The sequence below is a fragment of the Ahaetulla prasina genome, chromosome 10 (assembly GCF_028640845.1).
Source record: "Ahaetulla prasina isolate Xishuangbanna chromosome 10, ASM2864084v1, whole genome shotgun sequence".
NCBI classification, from domain to species: Eukaryota; Metazoa; Chordata; class Lepidosauria; order Squamata; family Colubridae; genus Ahaetulla; species Ahaetulla prasina.
In genome coordinates, this window is record NC_080548.1 from 29,114,042 (window position 1) to 29,140,367 (window position 26,326).

The 26,326-nt window shown below is 47.2% G+C and overlaps 1 protein-coding gene across 1 annotated transcript in view; it reads left to right on the forward strand.

The window, feature by feature from the left end:
- Positions 1-26,326, forward strand: part of MEGF8 (multiple EGF like domains 8) — a 73,142-nt gene that overhangs the window by 8,116 nt on the left and 38,700 nt on the right. Inside the window, exons 7-26 of the mRNA XM_058196106.1 lie at positions 499-712; positions 1,803-1,983; positions 3,440-3,585; positions 4,764-4,883; positions 5,943-6,109; positions 7,805-7,912; positions 9,293-9,440; positions 9,549-9,712; positions 11,043-11,234; positions 12,314-12,514; positions 13,500-13,739; positions 13,963-14,081; positions 15,110-15,241; positions 16,296-16,409; positions 17,477-17,725; positions 20,350-20,546; positions 22,475-22,685; positions 23,973-24,192; positions 24,415-24,547; positions 25,497-25,711. Of these exons, the coding sequence (XP_058052089.1) occupies positions 499-712; positions 1,803-1,983; positions 3,440-3,585; positions 4,764-4,883; positions 5,943-6,109; positions 7,805-7,912; positions 9,293-9,440; positions 9,549-9,712; positions 11,043-11,234; positions 12,314-12,514; positions 13,500-13,739; positions 13,963-14,081; positions 15,110-15,241; positions 16,296-16,409; positions 17,477-17,725; positions 20,350-20,546; positions 22,475-22,685; positions 23,973-24,192; positions 24,415-24,547; positions 25,497-25,711 (3,471 nt within the window). The remainder of the gene's footprint in view (positions 1-498; positions 713-1,802; positions 1,984-3,439; positions 3,586-4,763; positions 4,884-5,942; positions 6,110-7,804; positions 7,913-9,292; positions 9,441-9,548; positions 9,713-11,042; positions 11,235-12,313; positions 12,515-13,499; positions 13,740-13,962; positions 14,082-15,109; positions 15,242-16,295; positions 16,410-17,476; positions 17,726-20,349; positions 20,547-22,474; positions 22,686-23,972; positions 24,193-24,414; positions 24,548-25,496; positions 25,712-26,326) is intronic.

The following is a 26,326-nucleotide window of genomic DNA, read 5'->3' on the forward strand; positions in this document are numbered from 1 at the left end:
ACCCTGGGCGGAAGGGGGGAAACAGGGTCATGATTGGGATGTAAATTACGTAGGGTCAGAGCTGACTTCATTTGGGAACGTGCTGACACGAAGCTCCTAATAAATAACTGGATTTCTTTTGAAGCTTGGCTCAAGGCTCATGATTTAATTAGGGCATCTGTTGGAAGCCTGACACCAGAAGCCTATGAGTTCTAGTCCCTCCTTATGCATGAAAGCCAGCTGGGAGACTTTAGACTAATGAATAGAATAGAATAGAATAGAATTTTTATTGGCCAAGTGTGATTGGACACACAAGGAATTTGTCTTGGTGCAGATGCTCTCAGTGTACATAAAAGAAAAGATACCTTCATCAAGGTACAACATTTAAAACACAATTGATGGTCAATATATCAATATAAATCATAAGGATTGCCAGCAACAAAGTTACAGTCATACAGTCATAAGTGGAAAGAGATTGGTGATGGGAATAGTGATCTCCTTTCCATTTTTCATTTCCAGACTGCTCGTCACTCCCACACAGCTGTAGCCTGGGAGGGCTCCCTCATTCTGTTTGGTGGAGAGCTGGCCTCTGGGTTTCTGGCCAACGATGTCTGGATGTACCTGCCCCGGGAGGGCTATTGGCAAGAGCTAGTGCCCCTCAACACAACAATTCCTCCTGAGTTGGCCGGCCACGCATCTGCGGTGGTCGATGAATGGCTGTATGTATTTGGAGGTGAGTTGAAGAGCAACCTGTGTGGTTCAGGTGTCCAGGTGCCCCTCTTCCAGGGGAAATGCCCCATCATAGCAATAGCAATAGCAATAGTACTTAAATGTAAATTTACGCTTCACAGTCCTTTACAGCCCTCTCTAAGTAGTTTACAGATTCAGTGTATTGCCCCCAAACAATCTGGATCCTCATTTCACCCACCTCAGAAGGATGAGAGGCTGAGTCAACCTTGAGCCTGGTGAGATTCATAGATAGATAGGATGGATGGATGGATGGATGGATAGATGGATATATAGATAGATAGGTAGACAGACAGACAGGCAGACAGATGATAGATAGATAGATAGATAGATAGATAGATAGATAGATAGATAGACAGACAGACAGACAGACAGACAGACAGACAGACAGACAGACAGACTGACTGACTGACTGACTGACTGACTGACTGACTGACTGGATGGATGGATGGATGGATGGATGGATGGATGGATGGATGGATAGATAATAGATAGATAGATTATAGATAGTTATATAGATAGATAGATAGATAGATAGATAGATAGGAAAGATGGATGGATGGATGGATGGATTATAGATAGATAGATTACAGATAGATAGATAGATAGATAGATAGATAGATAGATAGATAGATAGATAGATAGATAGGAAAGATGGATGGATGGATGGCTGGATAGATAGATTATAGATAGATAGATTATAGATCGAAAGATAGATAGATAGATAGGAAAGATGGATGGCTGGATGGCTGGATAGATTATAGATAGATGGATAGATGATAGATGGATAGATGATAGATAGATAGATAGGATGGTTGGATGGCTGGCTGGCTGGCTGGCTGATAGATGATAGACAGACTAGACAGATAGACACAGAGAGAGAGAGAGACATAGATAGGGATAGCATTTAGACTTATATACCGCTTCATAGTGCTTTGCAGGCTTCTCTAAACAGTTTACAGAGTCAGCCTGTTGCCCCCAGCAAACTGGACCTTCCTTTGACCGTCATGGGAAGGATGGAAGGCTGAGTCAACCTCGAAGGATTCAGCCTCACGCCTCCTAATCCATTCCTGCAGGGCGCACCGGTGTGGATGTCTTCTCCTCCCACATGTACCGCTTCCACCTGAAACGATGGACCTGGGAGTTGGTGATTCCTTCAGGAGGGAAGGCGCCTGCTGCAGCCGGTCATTCCATGGTCTTCCACCCTGCCTCCCGTACTCTCTTGGTTTATGGTGGGCACCGGCCCTCCACCGCTCGGTAGGTGGGCCAGTGTGGAAACCCCCCCTCCCCAAAGGTACAGTGGTATCTCGGTACCCGTCTGCGATTAGTTCCAGGAGGTGGGACGAGTGCTAAGAACAAGTACTGAGCAAACCGCGTGACTTATTACGCGACCCTTTATTTTGCCCTTAAGGAGTAGCAAGTCAAAATGCCAGGAAGTCCTACCTTGCACGTCGAGTACTGGGAGACAGATCGATCAATCAGAATAGAGCTGGAAGGGACCTTGGAGGTCATCTAGGCCAACGCTCTGCTCAAACACGAGACCCGATACCATTTGAGACAAATGACTATCCGGTCTTTGGAACGTGCCGATATGAAGCTCCTGATAAATAACTGGATTTCTTTTGAAGTGTGGCTCGAGGCTCATGATTTAATTAGGGCATCTGTTGGAAGCCTGACACCAGAAGCCTATGAGTTCTAGTCCCTCCTTATGCATGAAAGCCAGCTGGGAGACTTTAGACTAATGACGAGGAGACCATGAGTTCTATTCCTACCTTATATTTGAAAGCCAGTTGGGCCAATAACCAGGAGCCTATGACTTCTAGTCCTGCTTTAGCCATGAAAGCTGGCTGGGTGACTTTGGGCCAATCATCAAGACAGGATGAGTTCTAGTACTGCCTTAGCCATGAAAGGTGGTTGGATACTTTGGGCCAATCACCAGGAGAGGGTAAGTTCTAGTCTCATTTTAGGCTTGAAAGCAGGCTGGGCCAGTCACTAGGAGCCTGTGAATTGTAGTTTCGCCTTATGAAAGTTAGCTGGGAGATTTTCGGCTCATCAGTTATTAAATAACTGGATTTCTTTTGAAACTTGGCTCGAGGCTCATGATTTAATTAGGGCATCCCTCAGAACCCTGTGTTGAGCTTGTTGATCGAAAGGTCGGCAGCTCAGCGGTTAACGAATCCCTAGTGCTGCCGTGTAACGGGGTGAGCTTCCATTACTTGTCCCAGCTTCTGCCAACCTAGCAGTTTCGAAAGCAGGTAAAAATGCAAGTAGAAAAAATAGGGACCACCTTGGTGGGAAGGTATCAGCGTTCCATGCGCCTTTGGCGTTGAGTCATGCTGGCTACATGACCACGGAGACGTCTTCGGACAGCGCCGGCTCTTCGGCTTTGAAACGGAGAGGAGCACCGCCCCCTAGAGTCGGCAACGACTAGCACTTATGTGCGAGGAGAATCTTTACCTTACAGAACCCTGGTACCTTTCTCAAGGAGAAAAGCAACCTGGAATTAAAGAGAAACTTCAAGAACAATTCACCTTTGTTACAAGTAGAAATTAGGCGATGAGTACTGAGAGAAGATTTTTTTTTTGGCTTCAAAATTTGTCGAATAGCAAATTCGATGAGTTTTGAAGCAGTAAAACCCCGAGGTATGACTTGTCGTGGGACCGAAGAGAGATTGCCAAAGGAAGGACCGACTCGACTTCTCTCATCACTGCAGGTTCAGCGTGCGGGTGAACACCACTGACCTCTTCCACGTGGACCTGCGGTATTGGAGTACGTTGCGGGCCAAGGATTCACACCGGGGTCCTCGAGAAAGGGCCTTCCACTCCGCCACCGTCATCGGCAATTACATGGTGGTGTATGGTGAGTGTGCAGCAACGTTCCGAGAACTGGGGAAGTAAGAATTCTTGAAATTGTTGTTAACGGTACAGATAGTCCTCGATTTACCTCATGGGAAAACAAAAAGTGACTTACGACCGTTTTTCACCCTTAACGACCGTTGCGGCATCTTCACGTGATCAAAACTCAAGACGCTTGGCAACGGACTCCTATTTATTTATTTCTTAAAGTTTTTATTTTATAGACAGACAGACATTTAAAACATCAGTAATTCCTTCTGTGTGACGTCTCACGGTGTTTTCTTCCTGGCTCCAGAATATAAGACGCATCCCGATTTTCACCCTCTTTTTGAGGGGAAAAAGGTGCGTCTTATACTCCGAAAAATATGGTAAATTATTAATATGGGGAATCTAAGGAAAACTATCCATAGATAGATTTTGACTCCAAAAGCATTTTACTAAAATAAATTTAATTAAAAAAAAATCCAATTTAAATTTTTTAAAAAATTTAAAAAATCCAATTTATTTGATTTTAAAAAATAATAATTATCGATTTTTATCCACCCTGGTCAGAAGGGTGGTGAAATAGGCGAACGTCTAAAACAACAGAAATTTGGGCTCCATCGTCATAAGTCGAGGACTACCTGAACTAAAAAGAATTCAAAATGTGTCAGAGGTGTTTGGGTTTATTTATTATTTATTTATTATTCAAACTTTTATACCGCCCTATCTCCCAAAGGACTCAGGGCGGTTTACAGCCTTATAAAACATAAAATATAATATAAATACATGTTAAAACAACATTTAAAAAACTTATTCCATTAGGCCAAATTTAAAACTATAGTTAAAATACAAAACCCCATTAAAATTAAATTTATAAAAAATCAAACCCTAGGCCAGCCCTGCACGGATAAATAGATGTGTCTTAAGCTTGCGGCGGAAAGTTCGGAGGTCGGGAAGTTGACGTAATCCTGGGGGAAGCTCGTTCTAGAGGGTGGGAGCCCCCACAGAGAAGGCCCTTCCCCTGGGTGTCGCCAGTCGGCACTGCCTGGTGGACGGCACCCTGAGGAGTCCCTCCCTGTGAGAGCGTACGGGTCGGTGGGAGGTAGTCAGTGGCAGCAGGCGGTCCCGTAAGTAACCCGGTTGATTTTCTTCCATCTTTTCTACCTTCTTTGTGCTTCCTCTGTTTTGTCTCTCTTCCAGGGGGCAACGTTCACATCCATTACCACGAAGAGAAATGTTACGAGGACGAAATCTTTTTCTACCACTTGGGCTGCCACCAATGGGTCTCTAGTCACGAACTGGCCCCTCTCATCACTCAAGGTAAGGCAGTGTCCTGCTCTACACGCGTGTTTTGTGACAAAACATGGGAGTGCTCTGTGGCAGAAGCGTGTCTGAAATGTATTTATCGAATCAATACATGTCAGGGACCCTAGTAACACTGTCGACGAAAGAAGACTCTGAGTTTTGAAGTTCCTCAAAGTTCCATTTTATTAACGATGTCCTATTGGCACATCTGGGAAAACCCGAATCTGAAAACTTCCAGGTTTTCCCCACCCAAAGAAAAGTCCCAAGTCCCTTCCCCCTGCACCCACATGTCCATCACACTGCCCAATCAATGCACCATCTCAACTGGAGATGCCTCCCAGTCACGCCACTTCAGGTGCAGGGCAAGATGTCCTTGACTCTCTGAGAAAGGAATGTTATTATGACTACATGTCAGCCCTGCTCCATACAATCCCCCCTCCCGGTTTCCCACAGCAGTAAATGTGGCAGGCCTGAAGATCCAATGCAAAAGATGGCTTCCAGGCCCGACCTAAATACATAGACCCAGGGGTGAAATGTAAAATTTGTTACTACCGGTTCGGTGGGCGTGGCTTGTGGTGGGGGTAATGTGACTGGGTGGGCGTGGCCAACTTTTTTTTTAAAAAAAACATTTTTTCTACAACCTCTTCGGCTAAAGAAAAAATGCTTTTAAAAGTTTAAAAAAAAAGCCTCTGATGTCGCATGGCTCAGCTGGCATCGGGGGGGTGGGGAGGCAGGGATTTTTGCTACTAGTTCTCGAAACTACTCGCCACTATTGGTACCGGATTGGGCGATCCGGTCTGAACTGGGAGCATTTCACCCCTGCATAGAGCCGTCCAGAGTCTTTTGCTGAGATGGGTGGCTACGGAAATAAAAAAAAACAAACTTCCAGTGCTCAGTTTATTTTGATTAATTCTTTTTTTGCCGGGGGGGTGGGGTGGAGAGAATTTGGAAATTGCCTTGACTTCACTCTCTGCAAATACAGGTGCGAGAAAAAGCATTCATTGTAAATTTTTTCTCGGAAAACCCGTGGGGCGGAAGTGCGGACTGATTTGTATGCGTCTCTCTCTCTCTCAGAGCACGAACCAAAGACTTCGGCCCAGGCGCGTGGCCGGTATTCCCACGTGGCCACCGTGATGAATGGCAATGTGCTCCTTGTGGCGGGAGGCTACAGTGGGGTGCCACGGGGTGATCTGCTGGCTTACAAAGTGCCCACGTTCGTCTTTCAGGTGCCATCTCAAATGGTAAGTTGGCTCTTCCATCTTTGAGGTTCTGGTTTGGGGGTACAAGCCACAGCCTCACGGCCATGCACGCTCCCCCGATCCCCAGAGAGCCAGTTGGGTCTAGTAGTTAAGGCACCAGGTTAGAAAATGGGAGTCTGTGAGTTTCAGTCTCGCTTTAGACATGAGAGCTGGCTGGGTGACTTTGGACCAATTATCAGGAGACTGTGAATTCTAGTTCTGACGTAGGCATGAAAGCCCATTGGGTGACTTTGGACCAATCACAAGCAGATATGAGTTCCAGTTCTGCCTTAGGCAAGAAAACGCACTGGATACCTTTGGACCAATCATAAGCAGATGTGAGTTCTAGTTTTGCCTTAGGCATGAAAGCCCATTGGGTGACTTTAGACCAATCACAAGCAGATATGACTGTTTATAAACTGTTTCAACTACTACCCTCAAAACAACATTATAGAGCACTGCACACCAGAGCGACTAGACACAAGGACAGTTTTTTACCGAACGCCATCACTCTGCTAAGCAAATAATTCCCTCAACACTGTCAAAACTATTCACTAAGTCTGCATTACTATTAATCTTCTCATCGTTCCCATCACCCATCTCCTTCCACTTATGGCTGTGTGACTGTAACGTTGTTGCTGGTATCCTTACGATTTATATTGACTAATATTGACTAAATATAATATGATTTGATCGCTTATTTGTTCCCTATGACTATCATTAAGTGTTGTACCTTAAGATTCTTGATGAATGTATCTTTTATGTACACCGAGAGCGTACGCACCAAGACAAATTCCTCGTGTGTCCAATCACACTTGGCCAATAAAGAATTCTATTCTATTCTATTCTATTCTATTCTATTCTATTCTATTCTATTCTATTCTATTCTATTCTATTCTATTCTAGATGAATGTATCTTTTCTTTTATGCACACTGAGAGCGTATGCACCAAGACAAATTCCTTGTGTGTCCAATCAAACTTGGCCAATAAAAAATTCTATTCTGTTCTGTTCTGTTCTGTTCTGTTCTGTTCTGTTCTATTCTATTCTAGATGAATGTATCTTTTCTTTTATGCACACCAGGAGCATATGCACCAAAGACAAATTCCTCGTGTGTCCAATCACACTTGGCCAATAAAAAATTCTATTCTATTCTATTCTATTCTATTCTATTCTATTCTATTCTATTCTATTCTATTCTATTCTATTCTAGATGAATGTATCTTTTCTTTTATGCACACTGAGAGCGTATGCACCAAGACAAATTCCTCGTGTGTCCAATCACACTTGGCCAATAAAGAATTCTATTCTATTCTATTCTATTCTATTCTATTCTATTCTATTCTATTCTATTCTATTCTAGATGAATGTATCTTTTCTTTTATGCACACTGAGAGCATATGTACCAAGACAAATTCCTCGTGTGTCCAATCACACTTGGCCAATAAAGAATTCTATTCTATTCTATTCTATTCTATTCTATTCTATTCTATTCTATTCTAGATGAATGTATCTTTTATGCACACTGAGAGCATATGCACCAAGACAAATTCCTCGTGTGTCCAATCACACTTGGCCAATAAAGAATTCTATTCATAAAGGGACCATCGTTCTCCAGCCCTGCTCTAGCAGGACATCCTGGCTGCCAAATTTAATATGATTTTCTCACTGACCAACTTTTCTTCTCTCCTGGGCCCAGTACCATCTGGATTACTGCTCTATTTACACAGAAAAAAGCACGTGTGCCAAGGACCCAGAATGTGCCTGGTGTTCCCGGGGATGCCAGAGCACCCAGCCCCGCAACCTGGTGAGTAGCCTGGAAATGCGCAAGATGCAAATTGCGGCGAATGATGTAAATGTGGTGTAAATTTAGCTGCTGTTTCTGGAGTACAGGTAGTTCTCGATTTACAGCTAGAATTGCGGCCGGATTTTTCCATTGCTAAACGTATCAGCGGTTAACAATTTTTACAACTTTTTTGCCGGGGTTGTTAAGCAAATCACTTTAGTTGTTAACTGAATCATGCGGTCGTTACCCGAATCTGGCTCCCCCCGCCCCCCATTGACTTTGCTGATCAGAAACTGGTTGGAAAAATCACAAATCACAATCTCCGCACCCAGGGCCGCTACAACTGTCATAAATGCGTATGCCAGTTGCCAAGTGCCTAAATTTTGATCCTGTGACTTTTGGAGTTGCTGCGACAGCCATAAAGTATGAGGACTTGCTGTAAGTCCTTTTTTTTCTGTGCCGTTGTAGCTTCAAATGGTTGCTAAACGAATTATTGTAAGTGGAGGACTACCTCTATAGAAACCAAGTGGATGGATGGATGGATGAAAGGGAAGGGAAGGAAGAAAGGGTGGATGAATGGAAGGAAGGAAGGAAGGAAGGAAGGAAGGAAGGAAGGACAGAAAGGGTGGGTGGAAGAAAGGAAGGAAATAGAAGGAAGGAATGGAAGGAAGGAAGGAATGGAAGGAACGGAAGGAAGGGTGGAAGGAAGGAAGGAAATAGAAGGAAAGAGTGGAAGGAAGGAAGGAATGGAAGGAAGGGAAGGGTGGGTGGGTGGATGAAAAGAAAGGAAGGAAAGAACGGAAGAAAGGGTGGATGGAAAGAAAGAAGGAAAGAAATAATAAAAGAAAGGAAGGAACGGAAGGAAAGGTAGATGGATGGAAGGAGGGAAGGAAAGAACAGAAGGAAGGAAGGAATGGAAGGAAAGGAAAGGTGGATGGATGGAAAGAAGAAAGGAAGGAAGGAAAGAACGGAAGAAAGGGTGGATGGAAAGAGAAGGAAAGAAATAATAAAAGAAAGGAAGGAACGGAAGGAAAGGTAGATGGATGGAAGGAGGGAAGGAAAGAATAGAAGGAAGGAAGGAAAGAATAGAAGAAAGGAACAGAAGGAAGGAAGGAATGGAAGGAAAGGTGGATGGATGGAAAGAAGAAAGGAAGGAAGGAAGGAACGGAAGGAAGGAATGGAAGGAAGGGTGGATGGATGGAGGGATGGATGGATGGATGGAGGTCAGACCAGTGAATGAAGGCCAAAATCAAGTCAAGGATCATCTGCCTTTATCCCAAGGCAAAGTGTGTATAATCTATGTGGTTGGACCGAAAGGCATATAATTTCTGATACTCCACCATATTTAGCTGCTCGCTTTCCTGACTGATGTTCTTTCTCCCAACCCCGTTCCTTCTTTAGTGCCCCAACAGTGGCTGCCTGGGCCTGGCCCGCCTCTTAGTCGACTGCCAATCATGCCTCGCCTTTGGTGACATCAACGGTTCTCTGCCCCGAGCTTCCGGACCCTTTGGCTGGTGTGTGCAAAACGAGACTTGCATGCCCATCTCAGGTAACGGGACAGATTGGGGGCTTCCGTGATGCCGTTGAGGCCGCCATCTTGATGGGAGCTCCAGATGCTTCTGGGTTTTCCTAGCCAGCTTCCTTTTCCCTTCCCCAGAACAAGGCAGATGCCAAGTGGGGAAGATTTCAGGAACTTACGGCTGGTGGGGCCCCCAGTCCTTCTTTATCACCTCCCTGGTCCAATGTCAGCGGGAAGATTTCTTGCCGGGCCTCCATCTGATTACCTACCAGCAGCCGCGCAATGACTCCCAGCCGGACAAGGTAAAGGCCTGGGACATGACTCCGATGTCTTCCTCCGATTGGGGGAAGGCAGAGTAGCCGTCTTTATTTAACAACCATGAAATAAATTACAATAAAGAATCCCCCCACTCCCATCCAGAACTTCCAAACTAGACAGTACAAGACTTTTGGCCAAATCCTTTATTTACGTAGCGTACAGAATAACATACCGTATTTTTCGGAGTATAAGATGCGCCAGAGTATAAGACGCACCTTAGTCTTTGGGGAGGAAAATAAGAAAAAAGCTGATTGGCAGATGGATTGGCCTTCCGGAATACCCCCAATCAGCTGTTTCCAGAGGTGAATTTTAGCAATTTAGGTTCCTTGGTTGTGAGCTCTGTGCCTTGCTTTTTTTTTTTTTTTTTCTGTCTCTGAAAGCCTCCAAAACAGAACTTCAGAAAAAAAACCTCTGAAGCTCTGTTTGGGGGCTTCATTTCTGAAGCTGTATTTGGGGGCTTCTTTTCTGAAGCTCTGTTTGAGGGCTTCGTTTCTGAAGCTCTATTTGGGGGCTTTTTTTTCTGAAGCTCTGTTTGGGGGCTTTTTTTTCTGAAGCTCTGTTTGGGGGCTTCTTTTCTGAAGCTCTATTTGGGGGCTTCTTTTCTGAAGCTCTGTTTGGGGGCTTCTTTTCTGAAGCTCTGTTTGAGGGCTTCGTTTCTGAAGCTCTATTTGGGGGCTTTTTTTTCTGAAGCTCTGTTTGGGGGCTTTTTTTTCTGAAGCTCTATTTGGGGGCTTCTTTTCTGAAGCTCTGTTTGGGGGCTTCTTTTCTGAAGCTCTGTTTGGGGGCTTCATTTCTGAAGCTCTATTTGGGGGCTTTTTTTCTCAAGCTCTGTTTGGGAGGCTTCATTTCTGAAGCTCTGTTTGGGGGCTTCATTTCTGAAGCTCTATTTGGGGGCTTTTTTTTCTCAAGCTCTGTTTGGGGGCTTTTTTTCTGAAGCTTCTTTCAGCCTCTGAAACCTCCGTTTGAGAAGCTGGGTGGGGCTACAATCGGAGTATAAGACACACCCCGATTTTCACCCTCTGTTTTGGGGGGAAAAGGTGCATCTTATACTCCAAAAAGTGCGGTACATTTTTTTTTGGTCTTTTAATGTACTCCCTTGCATTATGGCGGAGTCGGGGAACTGAATGGACCTGAATGTTTACTGGCCGGATGCCGTTCCTGTCACCAGTGCGGAGTTATATTCTCATTGTGCCCAGAGAGAGAGAAATACCTGCTGTTATCTAGGATCGAACTCACAGCCTCCTGATTGCGAGGCAAGGGCTCCACCTCTAGGCCACTGCGGTATATAAGTGTTATGGCTATGGCTTACCATAGGTCTCCATCGTCCGAAGCACTACGATCACCCTGAATCCCAGCACAGAGATGGACGTCTCACTAGTCTACAAGGGATTCATTCACCCCCTGGTGAGCAGCTCTGGACCTGCGGAAGACATCTCCATTTGGGCACGCATCCAGCGCCTCTTCGTGGTGGCTAAATTAGGCCGAGCCCCAGGCGCATCGGAGCTGGTAAGGACGTGCCTTCTTGTTTCCGTTGTTCTCTCCTTAAACTTGGAAATGTGTAGCAATGGGGGAATTACAGAAAAGATAGACTCTGCATGCAAACATCCCCTTAAAAGAGTCACACTGCAGCTGCAGGCCTCCTCTGTTTTGGAAGAGAATCAAATCTTTTGTTTGTGATCACCACGGATCCGGTCAGTTGACTGTGGATTTGCTGGCTGAATTCGATTAGATTCTTTTTAATCCTGCCTTTATTTATTAGTGATTCAAGGTAGTAAACATTGTTAATACTCTTTCCTCCTCTCTTTCCCTACAATAACCCTTTGAGGTGAGTTGGCCCAAACTCGCCCAGCTGGCTTTCATGCCTAAGGCAGGACTAGAACTCACGGTCTCCTGGTGATTGGCCCAAAGTCACCCAGCATGCTTTCTTCCTCCTGTTTTGTCCTCAGCAACAACCCTGTGAGGTGGGTGGGGATGAGAGAGAGAGAGAGAGAGATGGAGGGAGGGAGGGAGAGAGAGAGAGAGATAGACTGGCTCAGGGTCACTCAGCTGGCTAAGGAGGAACTAGAACTCTTAAGTGATTGGCCCAAGGTCACCTAGCTGGCTTTCGTGCCTAACGCAGAACTAGAATTCATAGTCTCCTAGTGATTGACCCAAGGTCACCCAACCGGCTTTCATGCTTAAGGCAGGACTAGAACTCACTGTCTCCTGGTGATTGGCCCAAAGTCACCCAGCCGGCTTTCATGCCTAAGGCAGGACTAGAACTCACTGTCTCCTGGTGATTGGCCCAAAGTCACCCAGCCGGCTTTCATGCCTAAGGCAGGACTAGAACTCACAGTCTTCTGGAGATTGGGCCAAAGTCACCCAATTGGCTTTCATGCCCAAGGTGGGACTAGAATTCACCATCTCCTGGCGATTGGCCCAAAGTCACCCAATTGGCTTTCATGCCTAAGGCAGGTCTAGAACTCACTGTCTCCTAGTTTCTAGGCCAGGACCTTAATCACTAGGCTCAGCAGGTTCTCCGAAGGTGAATCCCTTCTTCGTGCCTCAGTCTTTTGTCCGCTTATCCCGGGTTGCTTTCCTTGCAGGAGAAGGTGGGCAGCTGGGCAGTGCAACAGGAAAAAGAGAAACGGTTACTTCAGCGTCCTGGGGCTGAACGCCTTTTTCCCAGCACGGAGAGAGGGAATAAGTACGCGGTGCTGGTCGAAGGCCACCTCAATAACTCTGGCAACGGACAAACCAGCGAATTGACCCTCACCTGGGATCGCACAGGTGTGCCAGGAGGCAGCGTGAGTATCTCGGCCTCGGCGTGGCATAAGCCCTTATGAAACACATCAGGAAACTCCCTTCACAGGAAAACTATAGTTATTTGATTTATATCGCCGCCTTTTTCACATACACGACTTCGAGTGTCTTACAGTAAAGTAGATAAATAAAATACATAATATAAAATAAAAACCTATTGTAGCCGAGCGTCACTGAAGATCACAAATTCAGGTCCCTAGGCCTGAATAAAAAACCAAGTCTTTAGTGCCTTGCAAGAAGCCAGCAGGTGGGGGGGGGGTCCCCTAATCTAGAACGATGTTCCGTGGAGTGGAAAATCCCTCCTGATGACATCAGTTGAAATGGACTCTAGTAACAGAATCTTGCGAGTCTCTGGGCTCCCCTTCCCTCTCTCTTCTTTCCCACTGAGTTACAGAGGAGTTTCTTTCTGATACTTAAAGGCTAATGGGAATTTGTCTATTGGTGTCAAAAACAAGGAGGGAGGGAGGGAAGAAAGGAAGGAGAAGGGGAAAGAGGAGGGAGGGGAAGGGGAAGGGGAAGGGAGGGCAGGAGGAAGGAAAGGAAAGGAAGGAGGAAAGGGGGAAAAAGGAAGGAAGGAAGGAAAGAAAAAGAAAGAAAGTTGGGGAAAGGAAGGAAGGAAAGAAAGAAAGAGAAAGAAAGAAAGTTGGGGAAAGGCAGGAAAGAAAGAAAGAAAGAAAAAGAAACTTGGGGAGAGAAAGTAAAAGAAAGGAAGGAAAGGAAGGAAAGAAAGAAAAAGGAAGGAAGGAAAGAAAGAAGAAAGAAAGAAAGAAAGAAAGAAAGAAAGAAAGAAAGAAAGAAAGAAAGAAAGAAAGAAAGAAAGAAAGAAAGTTGGGGGAGGAATGTGGGCCTGTGAGAGAGGGCCAGGCTATCTAGTGTAGTTGGAATATCGAGCGCATGACCCCAGCCATGGGATAGATTTGTGATGCTGAAACCTGGCTTGTCCTCACTCTTCCCACCTTCCTTGTCCAGGAAATCTCCTATTTTTTTCTGGAGCCCTATCGGTCTGAGCTGTGCACCACTTACCATTCGTGTCTCGCTTGCCTGGCCGATCAGGGCTGTGGGTGGTGCCCGCTCAGCTCCACCTGCCATCGGCGGCTGGCCTATCAGGACGATGTGGGCGGCTGCGGTCCCAGCACCGTGCGCCTTATCCTGGTGCCCGGCAACTGCATCTTGTGTGAAGACTACCGCGACTGCCACACCTGTAGCAAGGTAGGAAAGAAGAGGGGGCCTTAAGGGAAAATAATCTGCATTTGAAGGGAAGAATTTGCAGGTTTGCATGCAAGGCAGTGACTGGGCTGTCTGCTGGGCTTTAACTTGGCAACTGTAAGACTTGTGGACTTCAACTCCCAGAATTCCCTAGAATTACTTTCTTGAGCCAGCTCTGGCTGTCCTGACTTTGTCAGCAGATTAACTTTGTTCTCTTCCCCCCCAGGATCCGTTCTGCGAATGGCAAGTCAATAGCAGTAAAAAAGGAGATTTTCTTTGCAGTCGCCGAGGGCGTCTTAACACGGCCATCCGCTCGCCCAAGGAATGTCCCAAACTCTGCAATCAGTGAGTGTGCTGGGAAGATGCTGGCCTTTGGGATGTTATTTATGTCTTATTTTAATTATATCGCACCTATACTCAAGATAGTGAACACGTCTAATGCCCCTTCCTCCTATTTTCCCTACTACTTGCGAGATATGTTGGTCTGAAAGGGAGTGATTGGCCGAAGGGACAGCCGGTCAGCTTTCATGCCTAAGGCGGTACTAGAACTCCTAGTCTCCTGGTGATTGGCCCAAAGTCATCCAGTTGGCTTTCATGCCTAAGGCGGGACTAGAACTCACCGTCACCTGGTGATTGGCCCAAAGTCACCCAGTTGATGTTCATGCCTAAGGTGGGACTAGAACTCACCGTCTCCTGGTGATTGGCCCCAAATCACCCAGTTGACGTTCATGCCTAAGGCGGGACTAGAACTCACCGTCTCCTGGTGATTGGCCCAAAATCACCCAGCTGGCTTTCATGCCTAAGGCGGGACTAGAACTCACAGTCTCCTGGTGATTGGCCCAAAGTCATCCAGCCAGCTTTCATACCTAAGGCAGGACTAGAACTCACAGTCTCCTGGTGATTGGCCCAAAATCACCCAGTTGACGTTCATGCCTAAGGTGGGACTAGAACTCCCTGTCTCCTGGTGATTGGCCCAAAGTCACCCAGCCGGCTTTCATACCTAAGGCGGGACTAGAACTCACTGTCTCCTGGTGATTGGCCCAAAATCACCCAGTTGACGTTCATGCCTAAGGTGGGACTAAAATTCACAGGCCTCCCAGTAATTGGCCCCAAATCATCCGGTATTTGTTTGAAGAACATCTGAAAGGCTGCGGTTTGGCTTATCTGGACCAAAGCAAACATCACTGGTTCATCCCTCTTCCCTTTCTTGTCCATAACCAGCCTGGGTAGTATTAGGGTGGGGGTCCAGGTTCAAGTGTTGAATGTTGGTTGGAGGTTGGAAGACCATGGGTGATGGGGGAAATCTTTCCGAGAAGACACGTAGCTTGGCATGATGGTTTCTCTTTCTCTCTCTCTCTCTCTCTCTAACCCAGGCGTACCACGTGTACTGAATGCCTCTCCAATTCCAGCCAATGCGCCTGGTGCCAGTCCACCCGGAACTGCTTCTACTTTGCGGCCTACCTGGCTAAATACCCCTACGGGGATTGCCGTGGATGGTATGACAGGTGGGTTGGAGACAGGTGGTCCAAAGCAAGGATGGGGAGGCCAAGAGGTCACGTTCCTTTCCTCCCAAGTTAAATGCATAGCTAAGGAGGCTTTCTTCTCCAGCCACAGAGCAGGGGCCTCCAACCGTGGCAACTTGTTGTGCCTCGCCCGCCCTCCTCTCCTCAGCCGGGCCCCTCCCATCTCCTGCTATCTCAGCCGGAGACTGATAGTGAAGAAGAATGGCCTGGCATGCCTCCAACCCCCAGCCCTGGCACCATGCCCGGACAGACTGAGCAAACAAACCTCCCTCCTATAGCATGTGAGCATGATGAGCAAGAAGCCAGCCACGAGCTAGAATTGCCGGCAGCTGAGGACGATAAGACACAGTGGACGGATCCCCGCTTCCGGAGAATGGAGAGGCGACGTCAGCAAAAGGAAGGGAGGGGCAGGCCTGGATAAGTGCTGAGTCACGGAGCCACACCCCATGGCCTATATAAAGGATCTGCTTTTTGGCATTCCTTGAGTCAAGCAAAGTCTCATCTGGTTTGCTGAAGTCACACCTTGGATTCCTGCCTGCCCTGAGAACTCTGACAGGACTTTGGCAAAGCTGCAGAGGCTTCGTGGCCACGCTTGATACAGACTTCCCAGACCCGGCCGTCGGAGGAGGAGTGGGACACGACACAACTTTTAAAGCCTGGCGGACTTAAACTCCCAGAAGCTGGCTGGGGAATTCTGGAAGTTGAAGTCCGCCAGGCTTAAACTTGCCCAGGTTGAAGACCCCTATCTTAGACGTTATCACCCAAAGCTGCATGGATACTTAGCCTCCCCATTAAGCCACGATTCAGGAAATAAAACATGGAAAGAAGTAGTCCCAAAAGTGCTTTTTTCAGGAGGCAACTGGACTTTCTGGTTTTTTTGCTTCTCATCCAAGAAGCTTCTTCAGCTCTGACAGGATAGTGGGGGATGTTCCTTGCAGACAGCTGCCTCCTGGAGAGTGGAGATACACAACTCCGGGCGTTAGTTTATGTCTGCCGAATTGCACATAAGAGTTGATTGGTTTCTTTTCCCGTCCAGTGTTCACTCTGTGCCCCAATGCCTGGACTGCACCCGGTTCAACACCTGTCGTGAATGTTTGCAAAACTTTGAATGCGGCTGGTGTGGCAACTCCGACAACCCTACCTTGGGCAGGTGAGTCCACTCTTTCGACTATTTTTTTTAAAAAAATTCCTCCCTTGACCTTACAACCATTAACAGAAAGGGTAGCATCAAGATCATGCGAAGTGTTGATATCATTTTGTAATGCCTTGGTAAGGCCACACTTGGAATACAAACTCTAGTTTTGGTCGCCACGATGTGAAAAAGGCGTCAAGACTCTAGAAAGAGTGCAGAGGAGGGTAACAAAGAGGATTAGGGGACTGAAGGCTAAAACATATGAAGAACGGTTGCTGGAATTGGGTATGTCTAGTTTGATGAAAAGAAGGACTAGGGGAGACAGGATAGCAGTCTCCCAATATTGGGAATTTCTCACTTAGCAACATAAATTTCAGTGGTGAAATCCAAATTTTTTTACTACAGTTCTGTGGGTGTGGCGTGGTGGGAGTGGTGTGTTTGGTAGGTGTGGCTTGGTGGGCATGGTAGGAAAAGGATACTGCAAAATCTCCATTCCCACCCCACTCTGGGGCCAGCCAGAGAGGTGGTATTTGCCAGTTATCCAAACTACTCAAAATTTCCGCAACCGGTTCTCCAAACTGCTCAAAATTTCCGCAACCGGTTCTCCAAACTGCTCAAAATTTCTGCTACCGGTTCTCCAGAACCTGCTGGATTTCACCCCCGATAAATTTTGAGCTCAATTGTGGTTGTAAATTGAGGATTACCTAAACTCATCAATCATCGTATGATGGAAGAGTGATGCAGTGGCCTAGAGGTGGAGCTCTCGCTTCACAATCAGTGGGCTGTGAGTTCGATCCTAGGTAGAGGCAGATATTTCTCTCTCTGGGCACAATGAGGATCTATCTGCTGAACAAAACTCCGCATTGGCGACAGGAAGGGCATCCGGCCCAGTAAACACTCTGCTAGCTCCATTCAGTTGCCCAGATTTCACCCCGCAAAGGATGATGGGGTCATTAAAAGATGATGATGTTCACCATCGTATGATGAGTTGTTCAGTAGCAGAAGACTACCTAGGGGGGGAAAAAATAGCGATCATTTTGGGTTTTTTTGTGAATTCATGGCTTTTACTTCGACTTCCTCGCTAGGTGCCTCGCGGGAGATTTCTCGGGCCTCAGCACCTTCTGGAACTGCTCAATGGCCCTGTGGGAATCCCACGGGCTGCCTCCCTCCCACCCTGCTCAGTGGTCGTACGGGCAGTGTCCCGACGTGGACGAATGCCGCCTGGGCTTGGCCAACTGCCATCCCTTTGCCCGCTGCAAGAACACGCCGGATTCCTTTCAGTGTCACTGCAACCGAGGTTACGCAGGGGACGGGGTGGCCTTCTGCAACCAAACGTGAGTTTGTCCGGCTTTAGAACGTTCAATGGGGGAGGAAGGGCCTGAACTTGGCTGGCGGAAGAAGCAGAGACGGTTGCTAAGCAGGACGACACCAAAAGGGTCAACACACTGGCAGGTTTTGAGGATTGATGCTCTGCCTCTCCCGTTTAAGAGAGGCTTTGCCTATGTGGACGTCGCCTGCTGGTTCCTGCTGTTAATGAAAGGAGGGTCTGGGCAGACGTAGTGTCGTGTCCCACTCCTCCGCTGACGGCCGGGTCAGGGAAATCCGAATCAGGCTTGCCTCTGCAGCTCTGCCCAAAATCCTAGCAAAGTCCTCAGAGCAGGCAGGAGACCAGAAAGTGACTTCAGCAAGATAAGTTCGACTTTGCCTGACTCAGAGACTGCCAGAAAGCAGATCCTTTATATAGGCCATGGGGTATGGCTCCATGACTCAGCACTCATTAAGGCCTGCCCCTCCCTTCCTTCTGTTGCCTCCGCCTATCCAGTCTTCTGATGGGAGGGTCACTCCAATCAGCTGTTGTTGGAAGTAAACTTTCCTCAGGCTCACATGCTGTGGAGGAGGGGGAGGGGTCTAGCTGCTCCGTTTGCCTGGGCATGGAGCCAGGGCTGGGGCCGGGGGATGCTCCCTCCTCTGCAGCCTGCTTGGGCATGGAGCCAGGGCTGGGACCAGGAGGTGCCCCCTCCTCTGCAGCTTGTCTGGGCATGGAGCCAGAACTGGGGCCAGGAGGCATACATTCCTCCGTGTTCGGGAGCAGATAAGCAGACCCCGGCTGCGGTGAGAGCGGACAAGACACAACACGTAGTGCTAATTGTTCCTTGCAGACTTCAGATCCCTAGAGGGACAGTGGCTGATTGAATTTTTGCTGGTTATGCTTCTGGGCAGGAACTCTACAGCCGTTGATGATTTTGTGACATCCGTTTGGCACTGAAAGGGCCTTAAACTAGCTACGCGATGGCGAACCTACGACACGCCTGCCAGAGGTCGCACGCAGAGCCCTCTCTGCTGGCCCATGCGGGCCGTTGCCCCTGGTCAGATCCCCGTGGCGTTTCTTTCGTGAGCTTCTGTTTCCCTGCAGACGACGACACAGAAGCTCAAGAAAGTAAAAGATCGTACCTCTTGCCCTGCTGCCGGTGTGGGGATGCCCCACCAGCTGGTCTTCGGGTCTCTTCTGTGCATGCATGCACACATGTCCGCGTTTGCACACATCTTTCAGTGTGGGCGTGTGCACACGTGCAATTTGGGCACTCGGTGTCTAAAAGGTTCACCATCACTAAACTAGCTATTTATTTTTCCTGTTTACTTTTTCTAAAAAAAAATAGAGCCTCAATTTGGTATTGAAAGGGCCTTAAGCTAGCTATTCATTTTTTCTATTTACTTTTTCCTTCCTTCCTTTTCTTCCTTCTTTCTTTTCCCTTTTCCTTCCTCCTTCCTCCTTCCTTCCTTCCTCCTTCCTTCCTTCTTTTTCCTTTCCTTCCTTCCCTCCCTCTCTCCCTCCCTCCTTCCTTCCTTCCTCCTTCCTTCCATTCCTTCCTTCCCTCCTTCCTCCCTCTCTCTCCTCCTTCCTTCTTCCTCTCCTCTTATTCCTTCCTCCCTCCCTTTCCTCTTTTTCCTTCCTCTCCTTTGTCCCTCTCCTCTTCTTCCTTCCTTCTTTCTTTCCATCCTTCTCTTTCCTTCCTCCCTCCCTTTCCTCTTTTTCCTTCCTCTCCTTCCTTCTTCTCCTCTTATTCCTTCCTTCCTTCCTCTTTCCTCCCTCCCTTTCCTCTTTTTCCTTTCTCTCCTTCCTTCTCTCCTCCTTCCTTCCCTCCCTCCCTGGTACTTTCCAGGTTTTCCAGACGATTCACATTTACAGTGAATTAAAAGCTTTAAAGCTGTCATGTAGCCAGCTGTAATCCGTTTAATCTTCGGATTTACTAGACAGTCCTTCACTGATGTGACTGGCCAATCTGGTTTTAATCAGGATCTGTGCATTTGAAGACGATGCTTGTTACAGGATGTTCAGTTTGTAAGGGCATGAATTATTATTTTTTTTCTAGGGAAGAAAAAAGGAAAATGGTAAAGATTCCATCTAAAAATGGTTTTTTATCAATGTGCTTGCAAATTCTTTGGTATCTTAACAATGGTCCTTATGTATTAAACTTTTAGTAGCAGACCATTTTATTTAAAAACTGATTTTCCTCTTTGCCTTTTTAATCCTTGGAATAAAGGAGAATATTGTAGCTCAGGGTTGAAATGAGGGCTTCTTGGTGCTCTCTGAGCTTGCTTGTCTTCTTGCAAACGTTTCATTAGCCAACTAGGTAACATCATCAGTGCTAGAAGGGAGGGAGGTTTGCAGAGAGGAGGAGAAGGAAAAGGACTTTAGGTCCTTTGTGTTCTCTGAACTTGGTTGTTTTCCTGCAGACATTTCACCACCCATACAGGTAACACCATCAGTACTAGGGTCAAGGATCAAGAACCCCTCAATCCTAGAAAATCTAAAACAACCTTTCTTTCTTTAGTTACCAGTTCTGACTTTCAATGGTCGCACACCTAAGTTGAGTAAGCCAGCTGATCTCAAAGGCGCCAAGGTTGAGAAACATTGAGCTAAGAGACTAATGGGATTCTCCTTTTGTCCTCCCCCCAGGTGCTACGATGAGTGCGCTCACGGAGAATGCAGCGGGGCCCCCAACTTCACCTGTTTGTGCGATTTAGGCTGGACCACGGAACTCATCACGGGGGCCACCCCTCCCCCCAGCGGTGTGCAGTGCAACCTGGATTGCGGGTGCCACTTCCACAGCACCTGCAACGTCAAGGGCCCCGGTTTTTGTGACGAATGCCAGAGTGAGTGTCAACCTCCCCAGCAAATCCTTCGGAAAGCCGTTGCCGTGTTATTATTATTATTATTATTATTATTTATTAGATTTCTAGACCACCCTTCTCCTGAAGGACTCAGGGCGGTGTACAGCCAAGATAAAACATAAACCATGTACAATTAAAAATGAATTAAGAAACTTATTATACAGATGGCCGAAAAATTAAAACATTTAAAATCTAAAAACCCCAATTTAAAACATAAATAGAATTTAAAATTTAAAAAATTTAAAAATCTAGACAATTTAAAAGAAAAGCCTTAAGCCAGCCCCGCGCGAATGAACAGATGTGTTGTGTTTCCGGACAAGGGAATTTGAAAAGAAAAAAAAAAGACCTGTGCAATTTTAGGGCCGAGAAGACCCCATTCTTAGATGTAATGGGCTAGAGTAGCAATCAAACATGATTTGGGGTCTTTTGCATCTTTGTTCACATTGAATGGACACTTCAGGGGTGAAGTGTGAAATTTGTTACTACCGGTTCTGTGGCCGTAGCCTGGGGGGGGATAATGTGATTGGGTGGGCATGGCCAACTTTTTTTTTTTTTTTTACTTTTAAAAGCATTTTTTCTATAACGTCTTCGGCCGAGGAGGTTGTAAAAAAATGCTTTTAAAAGGTTCTGACGATCCCAGCTGAGTTGCCTGATTGTTAGAGGCTTTTGTTTTCTTTTAAAAGCATTTTTAAAGATGTTTTTGAAGACGTTTTTGTTCTACCGCGCAGGGCTGGCTTGAAGTAATGGTAATTTTAACAGGGGTTTATTATAGTTTTATTACTGTTTTAAGTTTTAATTCGGCCAAATTGAATTAGTTTTTTAATAGATTTTTTTAATTTTTATATTATATATATAATTGTTTTATCTGGCTGTAAACCGTCCTGAGTCCTTTGGGAGAAGGGCGGTATAGAAATAAAATAAATAAATAAATAAATAAATAAATTTTTTTGGCCTTTAAAAGTAAAAAAAAAGCCTCTGATGATCAGGCAACTCAGCTGGGATCGTCAGAGGAGCCTTTTAAAAGCATTTTTTAACAACTTCTCTGGCCGAAGAGATTGTAGAAAAAATGCTTTCAAAAGGCTCTGACGATCCCAGCTGAGCCGTGCGATCATCAGGGGCTTATTTTTTTTACTTTTAAAAGCATTTTTTTGGCTGAAGAAAAAATGCTTTTAAAAGTTAAAAAAAAAACCTCTGATGATCACGTGGATCAGCTGAGCATGGGGGGGGCAGGGATTTTTGTTACCGGTTCGCCGAACCGCCCGCTGCCATCACTACCGGATCGGGCAATCCGGTGCGAACCGGAAGCATTTCACCCCTGTATGAACATTAAATTTAAGGATGGGGTTTTCTCCTGGTTTGTATTTAGTGATTTTCCCATTTTTGGTTATCTACTCCTTGAGTTACAACCGTAACGGCTCCTGCCCGTCACGGCTGTAACTTGTGACAGTCTTAAAAACTGACCCGTCACACAACTGACTTCAGTTTGATGACCATTTGGCGGTGGTCATTAAGTGAACCGTTGTGGTCATTAAATGACTCCCCATTCATTCAGTTGCTGAGCGCCAGAAGTGCAGTCCCCTGACCACAAGGGCCTGACCATCAGATATTCAAATCCAGGTCGTAATTAGCCCTCGAGTAGGTCCGTCGGAATTTCGGCTGATCTCTTAAGTGATTGGTCGTAAGTTGAGGCCTACCTGTAGTCATTGCCGTTGGATTGCAACTTCTGGAAGTCTTGGGGGCTAAATTTTTTAGGAGCCGCAGGCGGCCCTGGAAGCTCAGGATGATGGGCCAGGCAGCTCTTGCCAGATGATGAAGGAGATACTTGCCTGTCTTTTGTCCCATTCCTTTGTCTTTCACTGTCCCCATTTCTCTCTCCTCGCAATCGGACTTCTCTGCATTGGTGGGCCTAGACTGGACTCACGGGGAACGCTGCCATCTTTGCCGGCCAGGCAGCTACGGGAATGCCACCACGCAGAGCGGCTGCCGTCAATGCGCCTGCCACGGGCACGGCCTGGAGGAGATGGGCTATTGCCACAGCACCATGGGAGCCTGTTACTGCACCCCACCCACCGAAGGGCTGCACTGTGAGCGTTGTGCCCCCGGCTACTCGGGAGACCCCAGGTGAGAGGCTGGACGGGGGGGGACCGCAACGCTCGAGTTGCCGGGAATGAAGTCACATCGGCTGGTAAAGGCAGTTGAAAGGGCCTTAATTGGGCTGTTTACTTTTTTCTGAAGAATGAACTTACTTCCTTCCCTCCTTCCCATCTTCCCTGATCCTTCCTTCCTTCCCTCCCTCCCTCCCTCCCTGATCCATCCATCCATCCGTCCTTCCTTCCTTCCCTCCCACCCACCTTCCCATATCCATCTTTTCTTCCTTCCTTCCTTCCTTCCTTCCTTCCTTCCTTCCTTCCTTCCTTCCTTCCTTCCTCCCTCCCTCCCTCCCTCCCTTCCTCCCTTCCCTGCATCTGTCCCTCTCTTCCTTCCCTGATTCTTCCTTCCTTCCCTCCCTCCCTCCCTGATCCATCCATCCATCCGTCCTTCCTTCCTTCCCTCCCACCCACCTTCCCATATCCATCCTTCCTTCCTTCCTTCCTTCCTTCCTTCCTTCCTTCCTTCCTTCCTTCCTCCCTCCCTTCCTCCCTTCCCTGCATCTCTCCCTCTCTTCCTTCCCTGATTCTTCCTTCCTTCCCTCCCTCCCTCCCTGATCCATCCATCCATCCGTCCTTCCTTCCTTCCCTCCCACCCACCTTCCCATATCCATCTTTTCTTCCTTCCTTCCTTCCTTCCTTCCTTCCTTCCTTCCTTCCTTCTTTCCTTCCTTCCTGATTCTTCCATCCTTCCTTCCTCCTCCCTCCTGATCCATCCATTCTCCCTCCTCCTCTTCCTTCCTTCCTTCTCTGCCTCCCTCCCTCTCTTCCTTCCCTGATCCTTGCTTCCCTCCCTCCCCTGCCTCCCTCCCTCCCTCCCTGATCCATCCATCCATCCTTCCTTCCTCCCTCCCTCCCTCCCTTCCTTCCTTCCTTCCTTCCTTCCTTCCTTCCTTCCTTCCTTCCTTCCTTCCTTCCTTCCTTCCTTCCTTCCTTCCTTCCTCCTTCCTCTCTCTCTTTCTCCCTCCTTCTCCCTCTCTTCCTCCCTCCCTCTGGCTAGTATTGGTTTGGAATTTGAGGGAAGCTTAATTATAAGTTAGCTTCTTTTTTTTTATAATCACCGGTTCTAATCTGAGCCAAGAATGGAAGAAAATTGTTGCTGGTGCAGAAACATTTTGAAACCCGCACAAGCCTTAAGCCTCCTGGCGATTTCTTTGAAAGGCGAAGGTTGCCGTCTTCCCGGGATTATGATTGTCTTTTAAACCTCGGAGCGTGTGAGCCTGAGCCTGTCATTTCCCACGGGTTTCTTTTCCTTCCGCAGGAACGGTGGCATTTGCTATCAGGAATGCGTGGGGCGCACTTTGCTCCTCAACCTCTCTTCCTCTTCCTCCCTGAGCTCACAGCGGGCTGGGGGACCCCTCTTCAACGGCCTCTCCTACTGTGTCTGGGTCTTGTCAACTGGGGCGGACATCCAACCTTGCCGGCCCGAACAAAGCTGCCCAACCATCACACTGACTATTCAGCCAGACACCCTTTGTATGGTAAGCGAGAGGGATGATGCAGGTGTGAGGCTCTGGAGGCAGCACATCGCTCCCAGATGGCCCTGGCCCCATCTCTGCCTCCAATGCAGAGCCCTTGTCCGGGCCTTCCCCCGACTCTAGGACTGGTCCATTGTCCTTCCCAGCCTTCTCAATTGTCCGACTCCACTGCGAGCTTCGCAGGCTGCTGGCGGACCACAGCATTCTCTTTCAATTCCTCCTTAGCACAACTATATCTATGTTTTTGACGGAGTCCCCGACTTCCTGGACACTGGACTGATCCAGCTGGATCGGACTCTCATCGGGGCGTTCTGTGGCCAGGACCATTCCCAACCCGTTACGGTCGAAGCTGTATCAGGTAAGGAAAACAAAAGAGTTCGGTTGACATCTATTTATTAAATTTATATCCCCGCCCCCATCTCACCATTGAGAAAGTCCTGGCAGCTCGCCACATCATAAATGTATAAAAACAATAAAACATTTAAAAGCTTAAAATTAAGTTGGCAGATTCTAGCTTTGGTGCAAAATGAGACTCCTTGGAATGCTTTTACAATGTAAGGAAGGTCACATCTGGAATAGAGCATCCAGTTTTGGTCGCCACGATGTAAAAAAGATGTTGAGACTCTAGAAAGAGTGCAGAGAAGAGCAACAGAAATGATTAGGGGACTGGAGGCTAAAACATATGAAGAGGTTGCAGGAACTGGGCATGGCTAGTCTAGGGAAGAGAAGGACCAGGGGAGACATGAGAGCAGTCTTCCAATATCTCAGGGGTTGCCACAAAGAAGAGGGAGTCAAACTATTCTCCAGAGCAACTGAGGGTAGAACAAGAAGCAATGGGTGGAAACTAATCAAGGAGAGAAGCAACCTAGAACTAAGGAGAAATTTCCTGACCGTTGGAACAATCAGTGGAACAACTTGCCTTCAGAAGTTGTGAATGCTCCAGCACTGGAAGTTTTTAATAAGAGATTATTAAGTAGTAGCCAAGATTATTCAGGAGTAACAAATTTTACATTTCACCACTGGTCTGAAGGCAACCTCTAAGCACATTTCCTTAATGCGGTGTTTTTCAACCTTAGCAGCTCTAAGACGGGTGGACTTCAACTCCCAGCATTCCTCAGCCAGCATACTGGGAGTTGAAGCCCCTGCATGCCGGTTAGGGAATTCTGGGAGTTGAAGTCCACCCGTCTTCAAGTTGCCGAGGTTGACAAACTCAGCTTTAGAAGAACATCTTCCCCCCCTCCCGCACTCCTCTCGCCCACACAGCTCTTGGGTTCCTTGTCAAGTTTTGTCCTTGTTCAAACTTTCAGGCCTCCTGGTCATCTACTACGAAGCCAACTCTAGCGAGGCCTCAGGCTTCAACGCAACCTACCTGGTGCACCGTTGCCGGCCCAGCTGCCACCTCAACCAGGAATGCCAGGAGGGCCACTGTGTTTGCAAAGCTGGCTACACCGGGCCCAGCTGCAAGTTCCAGATCTGTCCCGGCAATTGTAGTGCTCACGCTGGGCAAGGACTTTGCAACAGGGTGAGTGGGTCGTAGGGACATTGTTTTAACAAGATCAGACCCTCGAAATAATGTATTCAATACAATCTGGCTTCCCCATTGGCTTGGCTTGTCAGAAGGCCACAAAAGGGGATCACACCCGGGGATACTGCGGCCGTCATAAATACGAGCCGGTTGTCAGTTGAGTTGAATTTTGATCCCGTGACCATGGGGATGCCGCAAGGGTCATAAGTGTGAGAAAAACGATCATAAGTTCCCTTTTTTTCGGGGCCGTTGTAACTTTGAACGGTCACTAAACGAACTGTGGTAAGTCGAGGACTGCCAGTCACGTACTTGAGCTGGCTTTCCAAAGGGCGCGGATGTACTGAATGTTTGCCTGCAGTTCCTGCCTCCCTGCGGTTGCAAATGTGCATTTTCCAATGTGTCCATGCACATTTTCTACGGGCTGGGTGAGACCTCTGCGAATCGGGGAATTTATCCTTTCTTGGGATTTAATTTTGTATCTAGATTAGGAAAAGAAATTGGAATGGGATGGGATGGGATGGGATAGGAATAGGAATAGGAATAGGAATACTGTGTTTTCCTGAAAATAAGACCCTGTTTTAAATTTTTTTGAACCCCGAAATAAGCGCTTGG